The sequence below is a fragment of the Copadichromis virginalis genome, linkage group LG13 (assembly GCF_057382275.1).
Source record: "Copadichromis virginalis isolate Kocher_CV1m ecotype Utaka linkage group LG13, C_Virginalis_male_GT1.1, whole genome shotgun sequence".
Classification (NCBI taxonomy): domain Eukaryota; kingdom Metazoa; phylum Chordata; class Actinopteri; order Cichliformes; family Cichlidae; genus Copadichromis; species Copadichromis virginalis.
This window is the reverse complement of record NC_140630.1, coordinates 22,014,973-22,040,911: the sequence shown is the minus strand read 5'-3', so window position 1 is coordinate 22,040,911 and position 25,939 is coordinate 22,014,973. Positions and strand designations below refer to the sequence as shown.

Below are 25,939 nucleotides of genomic sequence, written 5' to 3'. Positions count from 1 at the left end.
CAACCCCAACTCCACCCCATCTTTTCTTAAACGAAAAATGTTTTAAATCTCCATCTTACCATCAGGTCTTTTTTTTCTGGGTCGTTATTCAATCGGATCAAGTGAAAGGATGACAGCGGGGTGAGATCATGTCCGACTATCTTTAGGGTTTTTTTTTCTTACTTTATGTTATAGGTACACTGGATATAACATTTTTTTTGTTTTGCATTATTTCCAGCGGTGGAATTTTAAAAAAAGTAAAGTTATAAGTAAAGTCATAAATAGTATTATTTAGTATTGTTGCTTACTTCCTCGTTGTCGAGGTTTATTTCATTTATTTAATTAAAAATCTATAAATCTCTATATTTTGATAATCAGTTAATCGTGGAGATATTTTTCAGCTTAGTATTGTTTTGCTATTGGCGCCTCCTGTGTGATGATTTCTTCTTTGCCGTGTTTTGAGTCACTGTGCGCTGAATATGGCGGTTTTGAATCTGTGAAATTGCAATCGGCATCATCGCCAAGCCATAATTTCTAACATTAAGGAGATAATTAGCATGTAATTAATATTTGATTAATTGAGAAAGTATGGCTTTTTCCACCGGTTTTTTTCTTCTTCTGACAGTTACATTTTTGTGCCTCTGACTCTCCACTGAAGCTGTTAGGAATAGTTTAGTTTAAGGAGGTATAGCTTAATTTTGGTTCTGCTTTTGCGCCCGCTGTGCTGAAAGTGAGTTTCTAGAGAGTAGCCACAGTGCGCATGGCAAAAGATAGCGTCTGCACCGGAGTGAAAATGTAAATCTTGAGATCTGAAGACTACCCCATCTAAGGACGCATACGGGGATGCTGCTTATCTTCAGCCAAACGCACACCCCCTGGATTCGATGAGAGATTTCACAACACCCGCTGCTGATGGGATGCACTGTGCTACCACCAGTGCCCACGTTTAGACGACAGCTCCGCACTCCTGCAGAACAAGCCTGTGTGGAAACAGAAGACTTTACTTGTAAGGAGGGACGTGGTGATTTTTTTAGGCGCACTCATTTGTAACTTAGAGAATCTCGAGCGTCATTGTGATCTTTTGTGTGGGGGATCGTTTTGGTGCAACGGAGGAGGGGTACCCGGTGGATACTACTGCTTGCTTTTGCTCAAAAGAAGCGCGCCCGGTTGGATTTAAGCTGCAGTCCACTTTACGCCAACTGCATTGCCACAAGGAGAGGGGGGGAATGTATCATGAAACTAGGCGCCTGTGGCTTTTCGCATTAACTCTTTGATGGATGTGCGGACTTAAATCCACAAGTGGGGTCGTTCTTTGTGCTTTTAAGCTATACATAATATCACTTCACAACTACAATGAGACAACGTGTCGGGAGAGGAATTGTTGCCCGGAGAAGTGGAGCCACAGAGCAGGACAGTGACTTCCAGAGGATACCTACAGACGAGTGAATGCCGTCTCTGATGTGGAGCTTGTCGCTGTCCGACGCGCGAGTGGTGCTGAAATTTGGATGATGCCTGGCCAGCGACTGCAAGACTGCCGCTCCCTGCACCTCAACGAGGACAACGGCCGCTTCGTTTTGCTCGCCATCCTCATTTTAGTGTACCTGCTGTGCGGCGCTGCGGTCTTCTCGGCTATAGAGAGGCCCTCCGAGCTGCGGGCTCACGGGCGCTGGAACGGGACGCTCCTCAACTTCAGTGAGACCTTCAACATAAGCCTGCAGGAGCTGAACTCCTTCCTGCGGGAGTACGAGGCTGCCATCGCCGCCGGAATCCGGGCTGACGCTCTGAGGCCAAGATGGGATTTTACAGGGGCTTTTTATTTTGTTGGAACTGTGGTGTCGACTATAGGTGGGTGATCTCTGCAGCATTCACTAAATCCCTGACCTCTTGGTCCATTCGGTTGCATCATGTTGTTCTCTCGACAGCATACATGTTGGAAAATATGCATTAGGGCTATTCTACATAAAACCACACACATGCCAAGCCCACATAAAGCTTTGTGTTAATAAAAGAAGAAGAAATTCCAGGGATGCTTGTCAGCCCATGTCGTGAAGACAGGAAACACTTGAATGGGTCTTTGTTACTGGATTGGATTAGAGGTGTTTTATTTTAAATTGTATTCATGATAAATACTGATATCCTTACTTTTTGTGTGGATGTCACATAAACTGGAGCTGCTTCCATGAGGGGGGCTTTCTTTCCACTGGCTTACATGCAGAATAAATGATCCAAATTATTGTGTTTTTCTTTCCAATCATGTGTTACATTTTGGCTGTGAGGGACTTTGGCACCGGGGACGGCATCTGACTTGTCTGCCATTTGGAACAGGGATGAGTTCCCTGGCTATAGGACAGCACCCACGGGTGCAACTCTTTTTTTTTTTTGGCCACGTTTCTGTTCAAACCAAAAGGAATGTCAATGAGAAGCCCCTTCTGCTCTCACCCCGCCCCCTCCCCATTTAACATTTACTTGTGCAATAGGTCAGAAAAGAGCAAGTGTCCCTCCCAGGGCACCCCGAGGGCCAATACTGTGGTGCACTGCATGCCTGATGGGCTCCAACACCCCCCTCCAATCATGCACACCCGCCCCTCACACCACCACCAGCATCACACCACACCCCGGACAGATAAAGCCGAGCCACAGCTTACAGTGAGTAAATGAGTGAGTGAATGCGAACAAGCAAATGAACACACTCCAGCAGCTGTCTCTGACCTTGGCCTAAACACACAAACACAATCTGTGTATACAGTGTGACACCTTCGGCAACTATTTTTAATTTAATACTGTGGCATAGGGAGTGATAAAAGAAAGCTGATCCACGTGAGCAGGGAACCTGTCACAACTTTATTTACTGTAGACCTGTCAGGAGAGCTTTATTAGTCCTTCTACCTCCTGCTCGCAGACACACAAAGGCACAGACACAGAGCACTCGGGGAGCCCGTGCACTCAGCTCACAGTGTCATGGGAGGGAACCACAGCAGCTGTGTTTGTGTACATGTCTGTGGCAGGTTGAAATCCTTTGTACTCCGGTTGTCAAACTGCATCGCTTTCTTTACCCAACAGGCTGATGATAAAAACTGACTCAGCAGCTTGCGGGGGGAAAGGGAAGGAGAAAAGAATGATGTTATGATGCTTTCTACAATATTTCCTCCTTTTCATGTGTTTGCATGGATTTCTGTCTAGCATTTCATCCTCCTTTGATCTCAACCCGCTCCCCCCCACCCCAACCCTCTGGCTTGTGTGCTACTTTTTTCTGCATGCTTGTGAGATGGTGATATAAAAGGGATTGTGGGGCCTCCCCACACAACTCTTTATCAGAGCGGCATCCCCCTGTGCACTCTAGACTTTCCTCCCAAACACTTCCCACCTCTGACTCTGCTGTGGCCGAGGCTTCAAATCAGCAGTGACTCTTTGCTCCCCTTGATGTGCCTCCATAGCATCACTTTGAAGAATGAAATAAAGCCGTGGCCACATGATGCATACTTTACCCCGGGATTTGGCTGGGTTCACTGGCCATCGGTGCTGCACACATTGTGTTGTTTTAGAATTTCCAAAAATCTGCAGTAAGTATCAAATCCACTGCAGCTTTTTCCAAAGCGTATGTTGAACAAATGCAACAAAACTAGCACTTTGGCCCAGATTGAAATCTCTGGTGTTCCCTCAGATTGGTTAAACTCTGACTTTTTTTTTATTTTCTGTAGCTGCACATTTCTGGTTTTGAGTGAAATTGTTCAAAAAAGAAGAAACAAAAGTTTGTCCAGCATTTATGCATGAGAGTAGCTGTGAGGAGCACATCTGCCTTCTGCCTGTATGAGGATATAGGCGGGGAGAGCAGAATAAACGGGGCAGGCATCAGATAAGACACCGATTAAATCTGAGATAGCATGAGCTGAGGTGGAGGTGGCTGCAAAGTGACTTGCACTGAACAGGCCAGTTAAATGGGCTTAAATAGTATGACCCATATGAGATTTGACAGTTGGATGCATAGAAAGGTATCGGCTGAGCTGTCACTTAACGTAGGTTGGAACTGAAAACAGCTGCCGGGATAACAGCTGAGCATGGCTGCTCGATATGCTTGATTTGGTGAGCAACGTTAGCACTACCTGTCATATACACAGCAGTATAATGACCACTTCACACAGTGCTGCCATTCAGTGTCACTTCTGATTAGTCCCAGTAATCACTCAAGGGGAGGCTACAATAAGAAAAAAACAAGCTTGAGGCACAAAAAGTATTTCCCTGTTGAGAAGCCCTGTCAGAGAAACATCTGTAAAATTTCTGACAGGTGAGCTCCAACTACAAACATTAACTTTTCTATCATGAATTCTTGAACAGCTGTTTATCTATGTTTCCTGTGAGCGGAGTTTCTGTGTGATGAGTGGGAATGGATGGGACATGTACAGCCAGGGCCAAGTGCATTAATGTGGAAGCAAAGTTATAAGCTCCTGCATATTTAACTCAAAGCCACCTACACACTCAAAAAAATCCCACACAAGTATCTAATGTGTGTCTAGCATGAAAATATAGACTGTTAGACTCTTTTCAGCCTTCTTGTATTGGTTGTATTGTATTGCCCCATATTTCTGGTTACTGTGTTTGAACTCACATTAAGGAGGGCACAAGAGTTGCATCAATAAAATGGATATTTATAGCCTTCAGGGCTGATTGATAGATGCTAGCTGCCAATTAGGACAGCTCTCTGTAGTCTTTTGAGAGCCTGTATGTCTCATTTTGAGTACCTATAATGGCATTTAGGAGAAACCCTTAGTCACTTTTACAGTGCTGGCAATGAAAATACTTGCCTGAGAATTAAGCAGCGAGGGAAGAGAATCAATTAGATTGAGAACTTTTAGCTTGTTGGGAGTTATTAAGCAGGTTAAGGCTGTTAGTTGTTCAGCAGTTTGTAACATTCAGTTGCAAATTTGGATTGTGTTCTGCACTGTTTATTCCTGAGGATAAACTCTGTCCTGCCCCTGGCAGCCACTGCAGCATCCTGCTCTATCACAACTATATCCACAAAGGCAGACAATGCAAATAGTAGTTTAACACACAGCACACAAAAGAGCCACATGCAGTTTCTTTTGCTTTAAATAAATCCTCACTGAACCTGCAGAAAACTTTCAAAATTAAGAGGAATGTCAGAAATGGACAAGACATAATCCTGCTTGATCCTGGCTGTACAGAGTAGCTACTGAGATGAAATGTGATCATTACGAACAAACTGTCCACATTAGCCAGACGGCTTTGAGCTTACTGTAGTGTTATGATGATATTATAACATAATAAGTGCCATAAAAACCCCGTTTTGTATTTATGTGTCAGATCACATTGAGAACACCTCTCAAAAGTGTAACTTAAAGTTGCATTAAACAACATTTCGACAATAGCAATCCCTTTTATGTGTTATACGTTACACAGAGAGGGATACTGCATAAATCTCTGGTTTCCAGTCAACTCTTCATGTGTTTTAGCTGCGTTTAGCTCTTAGATCTTTTAGTCTTTTAGTCTCACTGAGAGGCTCATTTAATTGTTTCCTGTGAGCTGTTAATTAGCAAAGAACCCCCTTGTGGAGTACACTAAATGTCCAGCTCTAAACAGTGGACAGACAAAGATAGAGATTAGTTGGTGAACATATTAAAGCACACAACAGCTTAAGGACCAGGTGGTGCCCTGAGTGGTTGAAAGAGCTAAAAAGGAAAGTCACTACTGGACTGGTCTGATTGAGATATTAAAACATAAGAGTAAACGATGCTTGTTGGATTACTAGTATGATGTTTACAGCATGTACTCTCTTATTGACCACCATTTTTTATAGAGTGCTTTATTCTAGGGGATTCTAACACTTTATCTTACATGCTTGGTCAATTTAGATTTGCCAGTTAAACTAGCTTGCATGTCTTGCACAGTATCCAGAGGAAATCCACGCAGGCACAGAAAGGCCCAAACCAGGTGACAGTGCTCAAAACCTGGCTGAAGGTGTCTTTGTTTGCCCAAATGAGTTTAAAATATACCCTGCTATGCTAATACAGCACATCTGCCAGGACAGTCGTCTAATATTTCATGAAACGAGATACATGGTCAAAATATGTCAGTCCCTCAACTGAACTGGGGGCTGCAAAGTTGGTTCAGCGGAGTTTCTGAATTTGTGTTTATAGTCAGATTATGACTCTATTTCATGAATCCCATAACAGGAAAATTATTTTTTGAAGCAGTGTGTGAATATGCATTACTCTGCCAACTTTTCTAAAAGTCAACACCAAAAGTATCTGCGAAATCACGATGTATTCAGTCCAGCAGAGCGATAACCGATTCCTGTTAATGAGCAGCAGATCTGACTTAATGCCTCCGCTGCAGAAGGACAGGTTTGTTTTTTAACAGTCATTATTTCAAACATGATCACTTTGTAATCTCATAAACCAGCAATCAAAAAGCAATCAAAGCCATTCTGGCATTATATTGCATTTGTATTATAACTAGGTGACGATTAGAAAAAAAATTGTTAACTCAAGAAAGCTACAAGCGTGTTATGTAATGATAAATGTAAGAAAAGATTTAGAAACATTATAATCTTCAGCGTTTCTGGAGTGTTAGTAGACAATTAGGCCTAATGGCTTAGAGGGTATTATTCTCCTCATCTTCTGGTGCCAATTTAAAAAGTGCTAATTTGGCAGTCTCATTGAGTCTCACTGAGTCACACTTGTGAGGTTTGTGTGACCATGCCTCTCTGACCAAGGCCCGATGTATGTGCAAACCAAATTTGTTCTGTACTGTGCTGTCTTTTAATTCGTGTGCCTCTGAGGTTATAAGACAATGTCACCTCAGTCTGGTGAAGCGTGCGTTGGCATTTAAGCAGTGTGAAATGTCACATGATGGAGTGCGTGGATTCCTGAAGGCAGGCTGTGTTTTTGCTTTGATGTCGTGTTCTCATTTAGATTAACCACTTCGTGCTGCCTCGCTGGGACAAAACCATCTGTGTTGTTGTTACTGTTGGTGCATGTTATGAATGCGCCTTTGGGAGGTAGGTGGGAAAGGTTTGCAATCTGCGAAGGCAAAATCACTGCACAAAAATTTTTCAAGTTGTTCTTGTTGTCCGTCTCTCGCTTCAGCACTGTTGCTAGAGTGTCTCAAACAATGCCGATTCCCATCTAACGTCAGTCTCAGATCTCACTGCGCTGGACATAGTCCTTCTTTTAACACCGTTGTCTCATTTCTTTCTACTTACAACCCCAATTCTGAAAAACTTAGGTTGCTGTATATTAGTCAATGTCAATTTTTTTAAAAGGAGATGTACTTTACAAGAGAGTTTGAAAACAACAAAAACGAACCATATATCGATTTTAGTCCAATTTAAGTACAACAGCAAAATATAAAAACACAATAAAATTGACCCCCCAAAAAAGGCTAAAAAAAAGACACCACAACATAAAAAAACCGGATGAGAATCAAACTGAGATCTAATTTAAAAAAAAAAAGTAAATAAAAACAAAATGCAATGATTTATTCACAAGATCATAGAAAACATTTTAAAAAACTCACTGGATTAACTGTTAACATGTCAGCAACATGATCAGATGCAAAAAGGGCGTCTACGAGAGGCAGAGTTTCTCAGAAGTAAATACAGGCAGAGATAGCAAGAAGAAGCCATATGGCAACAGGAAAAGTCAAAGCTCTTTGTAGGGAGGCAAAGTGGAAAACCGTCAGACGAATTCTTTTTGGAAAACACAGTTCACCTGGCACAGCTCAAATCCACATGTCTTGCATATCTCAGGAAGTAAATGCAAAGCTGCATACTGAAGCAGCTACAACTGCTACAGCATTTGTAGGAGAAGAGTTGAACTGACCTTTTTGCAGTCCAGAATTTTCATTAACTGAAAGCATTCGAAGCGCGTTGAAATGAATTAAATATGACAAAGAGGGACTGTTGAGCAGCTAGAAGCCTATATAAGACAAGAACGGGACAATTCCTGAGACAATATTCCTCTCTAAGAAGTCCAACAACTGATCTCATCATTTTCCAAATGTTTACAGTCTGATGTTGAAAGAAGAGGGGCTGCTACACAGTAGGAAACATGGTCCTGTCCCAACTTTTTTGATATGTCTTGCTGTCATTAAATTAAACATAACCTTACAATTTCTTAAAATGGTATACTTTCTCAGTTTGAACATCTGAAAGGTTTTCTGTGTTCTGTTATGACTAGAATATGGGTTTGAGAAATGCAAATCATCATCTATTTCTTTGCATTTCTATACATTTTACATAGCATACCATTTTTTGTGGAATTGGGTTTGTATTAATTAAGTCACTTTTAAATTATATTGTAAGTTTTTGGGAGTATCACTGCCACTGTGTTACACAATAGACTGCTGAACTGCACACTCGATAAAAATTTCAAAGATCAGTTCATTTGAAGCTGTATGTTATGACTTTTTTTGTTTCTGGTTTTCCCCTTTCCTTTCTTCAGATCTCAGTGGCTGCTCAGTGACGCTGAGGAAATGTCACTGTTAAAAGTGGAAAAAGGGAAGTCCCCAGTCACATGAAAGGCACTGGGGGTCTTTTTAGATTAGTCCAAACACTCGGGGCAGAAAAATGTCTCACTAGGGATTAAGTAAACCTGTTGTGTACCACTTCTGCATAAGACTTGCATGGGATTTTGTCTAAAATATGGGAATGCAATATGTCTCATTTTTGCCCTAAAGCTTCCTTATGCAATATTTTTTGTAAAGCACTGGGAGGCGGGAGGGTGGACTTATGGTGAAAAGCAGGAAATTATTACATGAGTTTGGAAGATTAGTTTGGTCACTAAATTGAAGCTAAATGTCGTTTCTGGCTTCAAGCAGAGACGGGGTCCAGACGACTGTAACCTCTAACTCCACAGCTCCAAATTATTTTCATTTTCAAACTTACAGTTTTCAGTCCCAATCATGTATGGGACTTGACTGACAGGAGTCACTTTGACTCCTTATAGGTGCTGCTAATAACATTATCAATAGCTCTGTTCTGTTTAATCTTTGCAGGGTGACAGTGAAGCAGCATGCACAATATCATAATAAGAAGCTAAATAAAAGTTAGTTGTACTACCCTATCATTACTATCAGCAAGTGATTGCCAAAGTGATTATTTTTTCACATACAACTCCCCAAGCCCAGGGATCTTTGATATTATAATGTTTGTTCTCTGGCTTACAAGATAATAACTTGCCAACTCATACCGAGTTGCAAAGTAAAACAAAGAGTCATCCTGCTGACACGGACATGTTGTATTACTGTTCTCACTATAAAAGCTTGTAGACATGCTAATATGCTAGCTTTGCCATCAGCTACTTCACATTTAAAGTAGTACCTTAACCATTATTTAGGTTTTGCATGCACATGATCACAAACCTTGTGACATTAATTTTTTCCATCATTTTGGACATGTGACAATGATGGTGACATGTAGGCTCAAGGGCATAAGATACCATTCCCACAGGCCATCTAGCTGGTACTGGTCAGGAGGGAAAAATGACTAATCACGACTAGTTAGTTCTAAAGTCCCACTAACACAGACCTACAGACCAGTTAGCGACTCCCTTGCAACCACCTGTTGCGAAAAAAAATATTTCCTAACTGGTTGGCTAAAACCTCTTTATGATTGCTTCAGTTTCTAGCATATCATTGCAGTAGTATTTTGAATGGAAGTGATGAAAGTGTCTTTAAACATCGTACAGCTACTCTCCATAGTGAAATTGTGAAAAGTGCAACACAAACTAAAAACGGAAACTATTTGCCTTCAAAGTAAAAGTTGGGAAACATGTTGGCTTCCGCACTGAGGTATAGCTTTTCCTCTGAAGGCAAACTTTGTTCACTTCTAGGTTTGATCTGTAGCTGACCAGTTTGTCAGCAGGAAGAATCCCCAGTGGCTGCTTTGATTTTCATTCTGTAAATGAAGTAGGCCTGTGGATATGGCCTCCTGTTACACAGAAGTACATAACTGGACCTGGCTTAGATGAACCAAGATGGCAGATGGTGTGATGCATCCATAGTTTTAAGGCTGCAGATCTGAAACTTAGAAGCATCTTGGGGCTTAAAATAAATATATAACTGAGTCATCTACATAGCAGTGATAAGAAATGTCCTTAAAAGTGCTTAAAGTGCTGAAGTCAGAGCAGATGTAACAGAAACAATAAGGGCCCTAAAACAGAACCTTGTGTCACACTCTAGACAAGAGAAATGGAAGAGAGCCTGAACTGAACACTATGTAACAAGTTATCACAGAAGACTCTGAGAAGAGCTGTTTCAGGGGAATAAGTACAAAACACAGACTAAAATTTATCAAGAAAGCTGCTTAGCTACAACCCTGCCTAAACCCTCCAGAGCCAGGGCAATTATAAAGGACCACCTCCATCCTAACCACCACCTCTTCAACATCCTGCCCTCTGGAAAAAGGCTCAGATCCATCAGGTGCAAAACCAACAGACTAAAGAACAGCTTCTTCCCGTGGGCTGTCAGAACTATTAATGCAAACTAAAAGTGTGTAAAGACTTCCCCAACACATCCACCCTGACACTTCTGTTGATCATCTATGTGCAATATCTCAGTCTTTCCATGTTACGTGCAATATTTTTGGCTCATGTGCAATTATTTTGGTCCCAGTCTGTTTCAATGTTTCCTACACATACGCCATGTATATAGTTCCACTCACATATGTATACATATACACTGTTTTTTATTTTATTCTATTTATTTATTTATTTATTTATTTATTTTCCGCCTTCGTTGTATATTGGTTTCTCTTCTTCTTACTTTAGCACCTTTGTGGTTCAGCTACCCAATTTCGCTGTGCAAGAAACTGCACAATGACAATAAAAAGCTCTAAGTCTCTAAGTCTAAGTCTAAAGACTTAACAATAAATTGTAATTTTGAGATTGGCCTGCAACTGCTAAGATGAGAGGGGTTGAACTTTTGCTTTAAAGTTATTTTTTAAAATATGTTGGTGAAAGTTACATTAGCAGTAAAGTTTAAACCAAAATTAAAAGACTAGAATTAAAATGTGTCCAGATAAGAAATAGCTGCTTTCATTCATTTATTTTATCCCTCCATCTCTTCCACTCTCTCAGATCCTGTTGTTCAAAAGTGTTTCCCACTGTGAAGCAGAAATACATGTGCATGTGTGTTTCTGTGGTACAGGGCAAACCTACTGGGAAGCCTAAGCTTCAATAAATCTCCATCATAGTTAATTGCTGCTGTACAGAAAGGCTGTACACACCTCTGTGCTCTGTCGCAGCAGGTCATAAATCTGGTCTGACTTGGCATGTACTCGCCTACGTACAGTAACTCACAGACGTAAACCATCACGGCCAAGTGATACCAAGATCATTTTAGAAGACACAGCAAATTTGCTGGGCTTCATCTTCCTCAAGCTGATTAGCATTTCACTGATTCTGCTCTTTGCAGCAACATGGCACTGGGAAGATAAAACTCTCTGTGTGCTTTGCACTCTGAAGTCTTGTGACCTTCTCTGTGTCAGGGTTAATTTTTACAGTCATTCATTTAATTTTTTTTACCTGCTGATAACATTTTGATCATTGCCAATTTATCAGGCAACCCACTGGGACTGACGCATAGTAGTCATTGCTGACTTGCAGCTATGAGAGTTCAAAGTTTCCCCATAAGCAGAAAAAGTCTGCATCCTTTTTTTGGTAGGTTAGCAACCTCTGATGCAGTAAAAGTGAGACAACCACTTTCAGAGCAGGAATGAAGCTTTTTTAAAAATCAGTTTTTGCACTAGTTGAACATTTATCTGCATCTTGGGTCATGTTTATAAATAGTTATCAATGTTAATGAGCTAACAGTAAGTTGGTGAGCATTGTGATTTGGCAGCCATCCATCTGTCTGTTCATGTAAAGGAGGGGCTGCTTGTGTAAGAGCAGAGAGAAAAGGGAGAACAGCACTTAGCCATGCTCCAATATTACATCCTTTAGTGGATAAATTAAAAAAAATACATTGAAATATCATTTAATGTGAATGTGTTTGATTAAATGTCAGATTTGGGATTAACCAAAATTCTCTAGAATCTGATCACTTTCACTTTAAGGAGCTAAACAGAGCTAACGCAACAAAAGCATATATTTTGGGCTTGACCTTTATTCATGCGATTAATCATCATTGTTAGATTAAAAGATGAAGAAACGGACCAAATATCCTGAGTTAGGCCAAACACTGTCCTTAAATGTTCTTTAATGTGAGAATAATCATTCGGTCTAGCTGAATGAGCGTCTACACCAACCACCAGCTCGTCTGACTGTAGCTTAATATCACAGCCCTGCACAGAGCTTTTGCCAGCCATCATATGGACTGAAATCACTCAACAGACCTTCTCTCTAATATAAAATCTTTCATTGTTGCCACCTAAATATTGATTTATCATGCATTTTTATTTTTATATTGAAAGAATTATTACCCTTGTAGTAAAAACAGGATGAGATACAGCTGAGGATATTCTGTCCGCATTCACAAATTCTTCTGTTACCTCCAAGCTGGCAGCCTGTGGCACAGTCAGCCACTCTCAGACTCACAGTGGGCACATTTGTTTAGTATAAAGTAAAACATTACTTAACTGGGAGCAACAGAGCTTTCTTTCATCCATTCTCCCAGCTTCTTGTTTCCCTGTGTATGATCAAACATCATTATTGTAGCTGCTCAGCCTTAATTTATAGCCTGAGCTTTCACGTTAGCAGGAAAGGAAAAGTCATTAAAGCAAATTTATGCTGACCCCAAGCAGTTGCTGCATTTATTTATTTTTCTTTTTTAATGCAGCAGAGCTGAGAAAGACATACACAATGTGACATGCAGACATGAGATTTTGCAGGTCTTAAAATTAGATAAATATAACCTCAGATGACAACATATAACATGTTATATCATGCTGTTATTTATTTATTTTTAATTAAGGCAAAATGCAAAAGCGGTGTGTGAAAAATTAAGTACACCTTTACTGATCCCTGCTTACTGGAGTTTAGAGGGTAAGTAGCAGCCAGGTGCTGATTAACTAATGCATTTAATTAACTGATCATGAGCAAGTGTGAGCACCATGTATGTTAACACAATGCCAAAGAAGGAAAGACATTAGCAGTTATCCTAGAGACGAAGCTGTTGCTGCCCACCAGTCTGGAAAGGTTTATATGACAATTTCAGAAAAGTTCAAGTCCATCGTTCAACAAAACAAAAAGATAATTTACGAGTGCAAAACACTCCAGACTGCTGCCAATCTTCCCAGGAGTGGACATCCCAGCAAATTGACCCCAAGGTTAGATCGTGCAATGCTCAGAAAATCTGGTTAAATCTCCTCAGGCCTTAGTTAACATATTCAATTTCATGACAGTACAATTACAGAAAGACTGAACAATTATGGTTTTCTTTGGGGTGGCGATAAGAAATTCTCTTCTCTCGTAAAAGGACGCAGCAGCACAACTTAGGCTTACAAAGGTGCATCTGAATCACAAGACTTCTGTCATTTGGACAGATGAGACTAAAGTAAACATAGTACAGCACTAACAAAAACACCTCATATCAACTGTCAAGACCGATGGTGGATGTGATGAGTAAGGTTTGTTTGCAGTCAATCATAAACTTGTCTGTATACCAAAGTATTCAAATGAAATGGCATCTACAGTGGGGCAAAAAAGTATTTAGTCAGCCACCGATTGTGCAAGTTCCCCCACTTAAAATGATGACAGAGGTCAGTAATTTGCACCAGAGGTGCACTTCAACTGTGAGAGACAGAATGTGAAAAAAAAATCCATGAATCCACATGGTAGGATTTGTAAAGAATTTATTCGTAAATCAGGGTGGAAAATAAGTATTTGGTCAATAACAAAAATACAACTCAATACTTTGTAACATAACCTTTGTTGGCAATAACAGAGGTCAAACGTTTACTATAGGTCTTTACCAGGTTTGCACACACAGTAGCTGGTATTTTGGCCCATTCCTCCATGCAGATCTTCTCGAGAGCAGTGATGTTTTGGGGCTGTCGCCGAGCAACACGGACTTTCAACTCCCGCCACAGATTTTCTATGGGGTTGAGGTCTGGAGACTGGCTAGGCCACTCCAGGACTTTCAAATGCTTCTTACGGAGCCACTCCTTTGTTGCCCGGGCGGTGTGTTTTGGATCATTGTCATGTTGGAAGACCCAGCCTCGTTTCATCTTCAAAGTTCTCACTGATGGAAGGAGGTTTTGGCTCAAAATCTCACGATACATGGCCCCATTCATTCTGTCCTTAACACGGATCAGTCGTCCTGTCCCCTTGGCAGAAAAACAGCCCCATAGCATGATGTTTCCACCCCCATGCTTCACAGTAGGTATGGTGTTCTTGGGATGCAACTCAGTATTCTTCTTCCTCCAAACACGACGAGTTGAGTTTATACCAAAAAGTTCTACTTTGGTTTCATCTGACCACATGACATTCTCCCAATCCTCTGCTGGATCATCCATGTGCTCTCTGGCAAACTTCAGACGGGCCTGGACATGCACTGGCTTCAGCAGCGGAACACGTCTGGCACTGCGGGATTTGATTCCCTGCCGTTGTAGTGTGTTACTGATGGTGACCTTTGTTACTTTGGTCCCAGCTCTCTGCAGGTCATTCACCAGGTCCCCCCGTGTGGTTCTGGGATCTTTGCTCACCGTTCTCATGATCATTTTGACCCCACGGGATGAGATCTTGCGTGGAGCCCCAGATCGAGGGAGATTATCATTGGTCTTGTATGTCTTCCATTTTCTGATGATTGCTCCCACAGTTGATTTTTTCACACCAAGCTGCTTGCCTATTGTAGATTCACTCTTCCCAGTCTGGTGCAGGTCTACAATACTTTTCCTGGTGTCCTTCGAAAGCTCTTTGGTCTTGGCCATGGCGGAGTTTGGAGTCTGACTGTTTGAGGCTGTGGACAGGTGTCTTTTATACAGATGATGAGTTCAAACAGGTGCCATTCATACAGGTAACGAGTGGGGGACAGAAAAGCTTCTTACAGAAGACGTTACAGGTCTGTGAGAGCCAGAGATTTTCCTTGTTTGAGGTGACCAAATACTTATTTTCCACCCTAATTTACGAATAAATTCTTTACAAATCCTACCATGTGAATTCATGGATTTTTTTTTCACATTCTGTCTCTCACAGTTGAAGTGTACCTCTGGTGCAAATTACTGACCTCTGTCATCATTTTAAGTGGGGGAACTTGCACAATCGGTGGCTGACTAAATACTTTTTTGCCCCACTGTATCTGATAGTTAAAGCTGGGACTGGCTTATGTAACATCACAATTATCCAAAATCCACAACAGAATGTCAGAAAAAGAAAAGAAGCAATGACCCGGTCAGTCCTGACCCCAATCAGGCTGTGCATAAATTAATGCCTTGAAACCTCAATGAACTGAACCAGTGATGAAGAGAAGAGAGCCAGAACTCCTCATCTATGATGTGGGAGGCTGATAAAGTCATGCAGAAAATGATTACTTCCTGTTACTACTGCTAAAAGTGACTCTACAAGTCTTTATTTTAGTATTTAGATAACTTTTACACCTGTTAAGGACAAGATAGTTCTTGTTTTACTAGGTCCTGATATGTAACACTTTATTTTCTTTTTGCCGTCACGGTATGAGGATAACATGTTTATAACCTATTAACTGAACACGCGGGCTTATCATGCTAATCACAGGGTTGTAGTGCTCCACTTGGACAGGTGTGTTTACTTTGCAGACTTAAACGTGAGAGTTTTGTGCAGCCTTTATTCAAATATTTACAGTGCACACAGTACAAGATAATAGGAAGCACGAGAACATGGCCTTTAGATCCATAGCCAGAAGCTATTAAACTGATGAGAGAAGGACTTCTCAGCCGTAAGAAGGAACAAAATCTCTGTTACTGTTTGTAAATAAACACTGCAGCCACATGAATCCTGATTTTGTATTTTCCTTATTCAAGTCCTGACTTAATTTTTTTCATGCCGCAGAGGTGAAAAACAGAGTGAAAACTAAACACAAAAGAGTAAATGTGCTGCGCATCCAAAGAGAATGCAACAACCCCCCCCCCCCCCCCCCCCCCCCACCTCCTTTTTCTTTTGACAACAAATCAATACAGACTACAGTGGAGTCATCAGTCCTTTCGGCTCTTTTTGCCAGTGAATTAACTGCTGGGACACGATATAAAAAGCCAGACCAAATTCAGTTATGGGGGAGCCAATTTAATTATAAAAGAATCAGAGAAAAATATTCAGGTTGTGCTCAGGTTTCTGTTACGTTGCTATCTCTCACACGGTGTGTAAATTATTTGCACAAAATGTTACTCTGTGATTTATATCTGCATCGACCCGCTTTAATGAATGGTACCCAAAGGTTTCTTGCAGATAACGTCAGTCCGATATTTCTTCTAATAGCGTGGTGTGGCACAAGACGCTCTTTAACAATCCTTTGACTTGAAGAACAGATACCAGTAATGCACTGCCTATAAATTAAACGAGTGTGAAATTCAAATCCAGGCTGTTTTGCTTCAGGCACCCTGGCTTAGGTTTTTTTTTTTTTTAATATATAATGCTACAGTCTTTGTTTAATTTGTATGTATGCAGTCAACAGATACAACAACGCAGCCACATCTCAAGCAAAACTTGGCATTGCGTCCACTCTATCATCTGCTTTTTGTAAAGCTGGCAGCACAGTGTGAACATTCCTGTTATTCCAGTCTGCCAGTAATCTTGGCAACTCCTCAGCAGATGGTGTGGCGTTGATGTCTCAGGTCTGGCCATGCTGCTGCTTCCTCGGCCCTCTGTCCTCTCTGCAGACCCCCACTACGCCGCGCCCGTGACTAATGATTTCCTGTTTGTCACAGAAACACAGCCATCAGAGGGCATTGCGTGGCATTTTTCCGCTGCGGCTCTTATCGGGCAAATTTAGGACTGTTCCCACTAGTGGAAAGCAGTTTGAGTAAGAGTTTGTTTTTTAAGTATATTAATTGGGGACACGGGCCAGTAGGATGCCAGGATGAGATTTTTGCTTTGCAAAACAGTCATATATTGAATCTCTATATCTGTATATATATATATATATATATATATATATATATATATATATATATATATATATATATGTATAGTGAAAATACAGCACTTTTAGTTGCCCTTCGTTCTCTTGTGGATTTCCATTAGGATTTTATACCCACTTGAATTGGCTTTATTTTATATTTGCCTTGCATTGTGTCTTTTCTATCCATTTTGGTGCAGCCAATTAATTCTGACCTTACCTGACGTTACCTTGGTCCATGCAGACTGGTTGTAACATAAGACATGCACTCAGCTTCATGATGACTGGCCTTATGAGGCTTTTTCCCCCCCATAAACTAAATCAATATCCCTTTTTCTGGAAACTTTATTTTATAAAAGTTTAAAGTGGCCTTTGATTAAATATGACACAAGCACCAAGGTGCGCTCTACTGCACACACCTGGTATGGATTAGATTACTCCACCATAATTTTCTTTGAATTGACAGTTAGATCATATTTCCAGTTTCTATTTGGGCCTGGAGTGTTTGCACGGTTTTCTATCAGAATTTATGTGTATTAATCCCACGCACAGAGAGGTGGCAATTTATAGGGAAAACACGAACTGACCAAGCATTACTTTAAATCGATAGTGTTGGTCTGACTGATCGTCCTTATTGCATAATGAAAGATTTTTATCCTGACAGGAGCAGAGACTTACAGGAAGACATTGCCATTTGCAATAAAAGTAATAAATTGGTCCCAACAGACCAAAGCTGAAGCCTGTACTTAGAGTTGCCAACTTTTTAACTATCAAATAAGGGACACTCTGGTGTGCCAGAAGCACAATGCACAACCAGCTGGGCATAGTGTAAATACACACTGTATGCAACGTTGCAGGTAAAGGTCAATATACGCGGGACGAACCAATTTTGCTCATTATACGGGATGTCCCAGGAAAAACAGGACAGTTGGCAAACCGACCTGGACTATGAAGTAGGATTTAGGGCTAAGTGAATCAAACAAGAGAGTTAACTCTAATCTGAGCATATTGCCATGGTCATGTGCTCCAGAGCAGATTATGTTGGAGATAAGAGATCAGCACTCACAAACTCACCTCCTGCTGACCAATCAGTTCACTTGTTTCATCATTCCCAAAAGATTTCCTGAACCTCTATGAGCTAACGTTAGAGTCTAAAGTTATAGAAACAATCTAAAGTATTTGTCTTTATGTGACGAGAACCAACAAGAAATATGGATCCTTAGGAAAACATATTCCCCTCCAATAGCTGCAACCAAGTTTAAAAAACTTTAATTGGCGTAGAAGCCTTGAAATAGCAATATAACCCAAAACAAGGCAAATCTGACCTTTGCTAGTTGTCGATCTTGCAAAAAATCTGTATGTCAGCCTCCTAGTTGGAATTTTGCTCTAATATTTATTCCTTAGTTGTGCTCAGACTATCCAACACCACCTGGGATGCCGCTGAAAGAAGCGAGTTGAAAATGTCTCACACACCACATGAATGTTTTCATCGCAGGAACATATTCATTTGTAGTTTAGTGTCTAAGTCAGATCAGAATACCCAGTTGTAATCTTAATGATGGGTTTGTAATTAACTGAAACAGTTTCCAGTCATACAGGCCACTCATAGCCTCCTTCTCTGCTGCATTGTCATATAGGCTCCTAGGAAACATGAGGGAGGGAAGAGGGATAATGAAGTACAGGTGAACTCAATCAAGGTGCTAACGAGGGGTGGGAAAAGGAAGGGGGCAACATGTGGAACCTGGCTTGAAAGTTAAACAGGAAGTAAAGTGAAAGATGCTGCAGCCACAGACGGGGAAACCAATAAATCAAACAGACGTGGAAAACATTGAGGAACACGGAGTTCCTGAATGCCTCCACTTGCAGGGCACGAGTGCTCACTCAGAGGTTTCATGAGCTTGTCTCGTGAATTTTATTCTGTTGCCTTTATAGTTGTGGCAACGTAACCCGCCTAGGAGATTTTTAAAGACGCTTGACAGCATTGCACTCTTCTTTTCACTCTGGTTTTGGTCTTCAGTAACTGTTGAACAAATGGACTGGTACTTTTTTCCTGAACCTTTCTGCTCTTACTGCGCACTTAAAGCACTTTTACACTGCAAACCAGATTCACGCATTCTAAAAGCATACTTTTCTGCCACTAAACATTTTACCTGTCATCGACACACTCATACATCACTGAATGGTTCAGTATATAGTCCAAGGACATTCGTGACTTTCAAATCAGAGGAGCCAAGGATAAAAAAAAATAACGTGCCACCCTCCACCTCCAGGAGCCACAGGCACCTGCTTTTGATGCAGATGCAAAATTAGTCTAAAGAGAGCAGTTATATAAAATCAAAACTTTCGTAATAGTGCACAGAATGGTGCTGAAACACTTCATATAGCTGAGAGGAACTGCAGAGTTTGAACATAATTATCTGTAGGTTTCCCCAGATAAACAGAGCCTTTGAAATTATAATCATCAAAGCCATTGTCGTAAAAAAGAAAAAGATTACTGCAGCTTGAAACTTTGGTTTGAGTGCCACAGATCTGGATTGGATTGGATCTGAAAGTTGAAAAGTATTGTGAGGCAAACTGACTGACTGACTGGTATATTGGCAATAACCAAAACCAATATTTGCAGCCTCATCTCCACCTGTAAAATTGCCTCTAATCCCTCACTATAACACTTCAGTGAATACATCTGTATGCTTATGAGGAAATTATTTCTGCTGCCTCATTGTTTCTTTACACAAACTGCTATTGAATAGTACATTTCATCTCAATTTGCCAGAGGAAACGTCACTCGACTGACATGAAGAGTGACTGAACGGTGCAGTGTTATTTACTGCAATAGCTGCTATTAACTCTTTTGTGCAGCGATCTCTGCAGATAATGAAACGTCTGTTAAGTGTTTTAGATTTTAGAGTGGCTCTTTAGTGCAAAAGCTGATGATTGATTTCTGCTTAGAGGCGAGCACACTACTAAGCGAATCAAGTTAAGTGCAGAGCATTCGTAATCTCCATTGATATATCTGTAAAAAAAAAAACACACAGTAATGAGAGCTGTTTGTTTAGGTCCTAACTTTACTGTGGGACTTAATGAACCCTTTGTCGCTGGACTGTAATAAAAGCTGCTCAGTTTAAACTGTATCAGCAGCAAAGTGAATATGATTTACACTCGACTCTCGGTGATAAAAGGTTGGATTCACTACCGTGTAATAGCAATTTCCCTCTATTTCATTTCGCCCACCGTCAGATAATCATTAGATCATCTTTTTTTCTTCTTCTCCTCTTAAAACTGTCACATTGGTAAGTAATGGATACTAATGGCGCCGTTTCCATCATTTTCTTCCTGGTTGAATCTCTGGTGTCTAATTATGTGGGTAAGCATCATTAGTCATTAGAGCATAACATCATCTTCTGTGTTGAGTTGAGCATACTTTATTTAATGTTAATGAATAAATGTTCTCAGAGGGCTCTGTCTGAATTGGATTTGCACACGTATGATTTTCTGCCTTATCAAGTTCGGCCGAATTAAATGAGTCATCTTGGCTGAGACCGGGTGGGTAAAATTGATGTTTTCACAAAAGTCAGCAGTATTTTTAAGCGTTTTTAAAGAATAAATGAAGAAGTCTTTGAGAATAAAAGTAACACAGAGTTTAGCATCTTTTGGTTTTGGCTCTCCTGCACTTCGGTTTCTAATATTGTCCTGTTTTCCCTACTGTGTCCTGACACAGTAGTCTGGAGTAATGGCTCTGAAATGCTACACTGAATCGATGCCTGGTGCCTTTTCCTCTCTTAGGTAATTTACTTGGTAATGAGAGACGGTGCGGAAGACTGTCTCTGTGTGCCCTGAGAAGATGTAATCTGTTTTCCCTATGATTCAGCTCAGTTAGAGAGACTTGGACTGCTAATTAATTAACTATGAAACACTGAAATAGGATTTCACTGAAGGGCTTAATTTGGGTAATCGCTGCCCCTCACCTTTCAGTTGCTTCGGTGTATGTTACTTGAACTTTGTAATGGTCACAAAAGCAGATTATGTCATGTCTGGAATGAAAACCACCGTACGTACGCGTGTGTGTAGGAAGCCATAAGGTGTGCATGTGTGGACGCGTGGGGCTTATATTCCCTGTTGTCCATAAAGCAATTTGTATCAATCAGTGTTGATCTAAATGACCCATCGTGTCAACAGCAAACCTGCGTGAGAGTGGTTTTCAGTGCTAGAGATAAGGGCAAAAAAGCCATTTTGTCTATCATAAAGGAAGTATTGTCTGGATATTGATGTCATTTATTACTTGACAAGGGTGGCTGGTGGGAAAAAGGGGTAAAGCACAGCCCTAATGCACTGAGAAGATTGAGAACGAGGATAGCCATGATGGAAAAATCAATTAACCTTGGCCTGAAAGTGAACTGCTTGATCTTTCAGCACGATTTTATTTGTTGACAAATATACCATCTGCTGTTCTGTAGATAAGGGGCTCGACACTCTGTGTGCGCTTAGGTGTGTGTGTTCAATTTGACCTTGGACAGAGCATCCCAAGCATGCATACAAATAACCACTTAAAAAATATATATATACATATGTGTGTGTGTGTATATATATATACATACGTATGGATATATGTGCAGAAAATTTGCACATGAAAAATCAGTCAGTGGGAGAATATGCATGTAGCAGGTCTCCTGCCGAAGCTGCATAGTATTTCTGTACTGGCTGTTTTTTAGAGTATGCTTTGCACATATAAATTCATATAATGTTTTACACAATTTTTATTTATACCGGGTTTTGGAAATTAATCAAGAAGGAAAATATATGATGCACTGCAGATTTCACGACTTCTCTGCAATGTGGGGTTTCCATAGTGGCTCCAGTAATAGACACGTTGGTCAGATGCTTTTGTTTTGTAAAATAGGATACTGGATGGATAATAAGCACATTTTGTATGGGCGGCAACCTCTGCTATTTATTTTACCTCTCATTTTAATTGAAGATAACGACTTAAATTATTGTTTTGCCTTAATTGGTTCCACCCTTTTCTCTTCCAAGTATTTGACCTGATGCGAAACAATGCCATGCCCAGATATCAGACACATGTTTACATCAGAGCCAAACCTGTGGCACTCGAGTTTGAGGAGTGCTCCTTCAACACGCAGCAGAATCCATAAACATCCTCCCTCCTCTGCTCTAATAACCACTTCCTCAGCTTGAACACTCGCTCAAAGTGACTAAGAAATCAGGCGATAGCAGGAAGCCAGACGCAGCTGAAGAGGGGGGGGGGCATATTCAGAAGGCTTAACCCAGCTAATTTTTGGCATCCTCTTCTCGATATCCTTCTAAGTTATTTGATTTTTCTTACTCACAGCAATAAAAATATGCTGAATATACAGAATCAAGGTTTTTCACAATCAATTTTCACTATACAAATGGTTCTTTTTAAAAGATTTAACTATTAATAACTAATAATACAAGTAATGGCTTAAATATCTGCAAGGATTTAATATTGAATAAGCTGCTACACCATTATTGGACATATTTCTTCATTTTTTAAATTATGATCAATTTTTTTCTTGTTGGCAAATATTTATATATTTTGGATTTTATCGCTTTCCCCTCTCTCACAGTGCAAAACATAATTATCACACAGTTCCTTTGTCTCTGTATATGACTTTTCAGACACTAATCTTCCAGTAAAAGCTTGCATTCTCATATCAGCATCGAGTCAAATTATCATGCAGTACTTTCTGTACATAATTTGTATTTGCACAGCTAATCCTCGGCTTTACGTCATTTTAATTACTAGGCAAAATGTTTTAGAAGAATGATTCAAGCCTCATTTAATCCTCTTTTAGATTTTGAGGTTATTTTTCTTTCACGGATCACTTCCCTGGCCTGAAACTCACTTCCTGTGAGGAAACTGCAAACATCTCGTAGGTGAAAATCCGGTCGTGGCCTCTGCTGCATGGCTGAACGCGTGATATCTTTTCTGTTTCTGCAGGTTTTGGGATGACGACACCTGTGACAATTGCAGGCAAAGTTTTCCTGATCTTTTACGGGCTTCTGGGCTGTGCCGGAACCATCCTTTTCTTTAACCTCTTCCTGGAGCGCATCATCACACTGCTGGCTGTGGTGATGAAGGCTGTGAGGGAGAGACGAATCAGGAACAGCGGCCTACTCCCACCAGGCATCCGCCATGACTTCTCAGCCTACTCCCTGCCAGGATGGAAGCCCTCAGTGTATCACGTGATGCTGATACTTGGCCTGTCAGCCATCACCATCTCCTGCTGTGCATCAGCCATGTACACGCCCGTTGAGGGCTGGGCTTACTTAGACTCTCTCTACTTCTGCTTTGTCACCTTCAGCACCATTGGCTTTGGGGACTTTGTCAGCAGCCAGAGCGCGGCTTACGAATACCAAAGCCTTTACAGGGTGGCCAACTTCTTTTTCATGCTAATGGGTGTGTGCTGCATCTACTCGCTATTCAATGTTATTTCTATTGTCATCAAGCAGGTGCTCAATTGGATGCTGGAGAAAATGAGCTGCCTGTTTTGCCAGCGCTGCAATAACGCTAATGCTTTCCTGGGCAGACGCAATGCCATCCGCCCGGGTTCCAAAGGTCGCCAGCGTCGGTTTGGTCAGCCGCCCGACTCAGACGGACCTTGTGACAGTGACGCAGAGGGCCGCAGATTATCGGGGGAGATGATCTCCATGAAAGACCTGGCAGCCTCTAGCAAAGTGTCGCTGGCCATCATGCAGAAGCAGCTGTCTGAGTCTGCCAACGGATATCCCAGGACAGTATGCGGCAGCTCACGCCATAATGGTTTCTCTGGGGGGGTTGGTGCTCTGGGTATCATGAACAACAGACTGGCAGAGACAAGTAACTCCAGGTAGAGGGTGTGGGGGGCACTTTACACTCGTACTGTAATAAGAACCCAGAGGTTGATCGCCATATAAAAACACAAAAAGTTTTGTCTGAGGTTTTTTTTTTTCTCGAAAGGGATTGCCAGTGTAATATCGACATGCATGATACATATGATTTTTTTTAAAATACTTTTGTTTGGCCTGTGATAATACAGGTATGATAATAATGGTGATGATTTTAATGATGATTTGGTGATGATGGTGGTGGTGATGGTATGAAGAGAGAAGCACAGAGTCATCAATAGAAAACATAAACTGACCTGGAAGCGTGGGAACCAACAATCGCCCATTGACCTCAGTCCCAACCCAGAACAAACTGAGTCTCAGACAAAGTCTCTTATACATCAGTGTTATTCTGCAGAGGACAGTCTGCTACACTCGCTCTATCCTATCAGACTTATACAACTTTAATGACGTGCTGTAAAGCAGTCAAGGGAAACGTTCAGCACAGTATTTACTGTTTGAGGTTTTGCCAGTTTATTTAAATGTGCGTACTGAATGTTGATGTAAGAGGAGCGTAATCGCCAAATGATATAGCACATACTGATCTATGCATTATATGTTTCTCATGCATTTTTTTGCACCATTCCTACGATTGCGCAGAGCCCCCCCCCCCCCCCCCCACTTGTTTTTCTCATCTATCCTCAGGTGATTGGTTTCATTTTTGTTCCTCTTGCATTGCTCAACATGGTGAAAAAGAAAAGAGTTGAAGAATAAAAATCCATTTCTGGAAAAAAAAAAAAGGAACTGGTCCTCTTATCAGCTAAGAACATGCTTCAGCGGCCAAAGACTTTGACTCAAAGGGTAAAAGAGGGCACCTTCCCAACTTCTTCTCTCTCCTCTTTTTTTTTTTTAAAGCTTACAGCTGTCTGCGAAGGGAAGTAAACGATAAAGCTTTTCTAATTGTTCGTCCACTGCAGCATGCAGACATGTATTTGGAGAGCTGAATAAATAAGAAACAGCTTTAAGGATTTATAAGGTATGTATGTATAAGAAAGTGGAAGGAGTTTGACAAGCAAATAAATTGCATGTGGCTTTATTCCATGGGCACATTATGTTAAATGATGCTGACTGAGCACGGCCGGGTCAGTCGTAGTCGCTAGACTGAAAACTGATTCATCATTGTAAGGATTTGTTTTCACTGATGGATGCTTTTTTTTCTTTTTTGTGCATTTTGAGTGAAAAAAAAAGGAAGAAGAAGAAGAAGAAGAAGGCCTAAAGTCCTGCAAAGCTTGATTTTTTTGTCTTGAGTTCAGCATAAATGTGCAGCCAAGGTTTTATGGATGGAGGGTGTTTGCGGAGGATATGGTTGCCCTGTCAGGCTCACGATCAATGTCCCTGTTGCCGGCAACTATCTATTCCGAAGCGGCGGTGTGTGTGTGAGATTTAAAGCCACGTGATGGCGTTTGATGTTTGTAAACAGCGTGACAGAGGAGGAGAAATTGATAGTTAAACTGTCCGGGACACGTTGATGAAGAGGAGGGAAGCAGAGAGAAAAGAGGTGGCCAATGCAAATCGATGGTCTCTCTCAACCAATGGCTCAACTCTCCCATCTTCAGCATCTGATTGTCCCCCCCCCACACACACCCCACCCCCACCCTTGTCATCTCTGCATTCACTTAACGCACACTGCACCAGAACTCTCCCGCTTCCTTTTTACTTGCAGCTCTCTCTCCTCACGCCCATCACTTTTACACTGTGAATATGAGACATATATATATATATATATATCATTATGAAGCGCTTTTACAGTAAGGCGTGATTTAGATCTGGATCTTTCCTTCCATTGATTTTTATCATTCCTGTGCATAGATCTGAATAATTTGGTTTTACTCCCCAGTGTCACCAAGAGAAATAGAAAATGACTCAGGTAGTTAAATCTTCAGGCTCGTCTTAGTTTCTCCCGCATGCCATTATGGTGAAGCCATACAAGATAGCTGTATATAAAACTAGAGTACTCTTTAAAGTCTATTTTTCTACATATAGCTTTCGAAATGTCTACTCGTGGATGATT

The 25,939-nt window shown here is 41.0% G+C and overlaps 1 protein-coding gene across 1 annotated transcript; it reads left to right on the top strand.

Moving 5' to 3' along the window:
• Positions 1 to 781: 781 nt before the first annotated feature.
• Positions 782 to 24,538, top strand: kcnk12 (potassium channel, subfamily K, member 12). The gene is made up of 2 exons (XM_085478013.1): positions 782 to 1,824; positions 23,003 to 24,538. The coding sequence occupies exons 1-2, from the start codon at positions 1,485 to 1,487 to the stop codon at positions 23,893 to 23,895; spliced, it is 1,233 nt and encodes a 410-aa protein (XP_085334139.1). The 5' UTR covers positions 782 to 1,484; the 3' UTR covers positions 23,896 to 24,538.
• The last annotated feature ends 1,401 nt before the right edge of the window (positions 24,539 to 25,939 follow it).

What these genes read in the sequence shown, in the direction of transcription:
- kcnk12 (XM_085478013.1), top strand. Translation starts at nt 1,485, where the DNA reads ATGATGCCTGGCCAGCGACTGCAAGACTGCCGCTCCCTGCACCTCAAC. An exon ending in AACTGTGGTGTCGACTATAG is followed by an intron (nt 1,825 to 23,002) that starts GTGGGTGATCTC and finishes CTGTTTCTGCAG; the next exon opens with GTTTTGGGATGACGACACCT.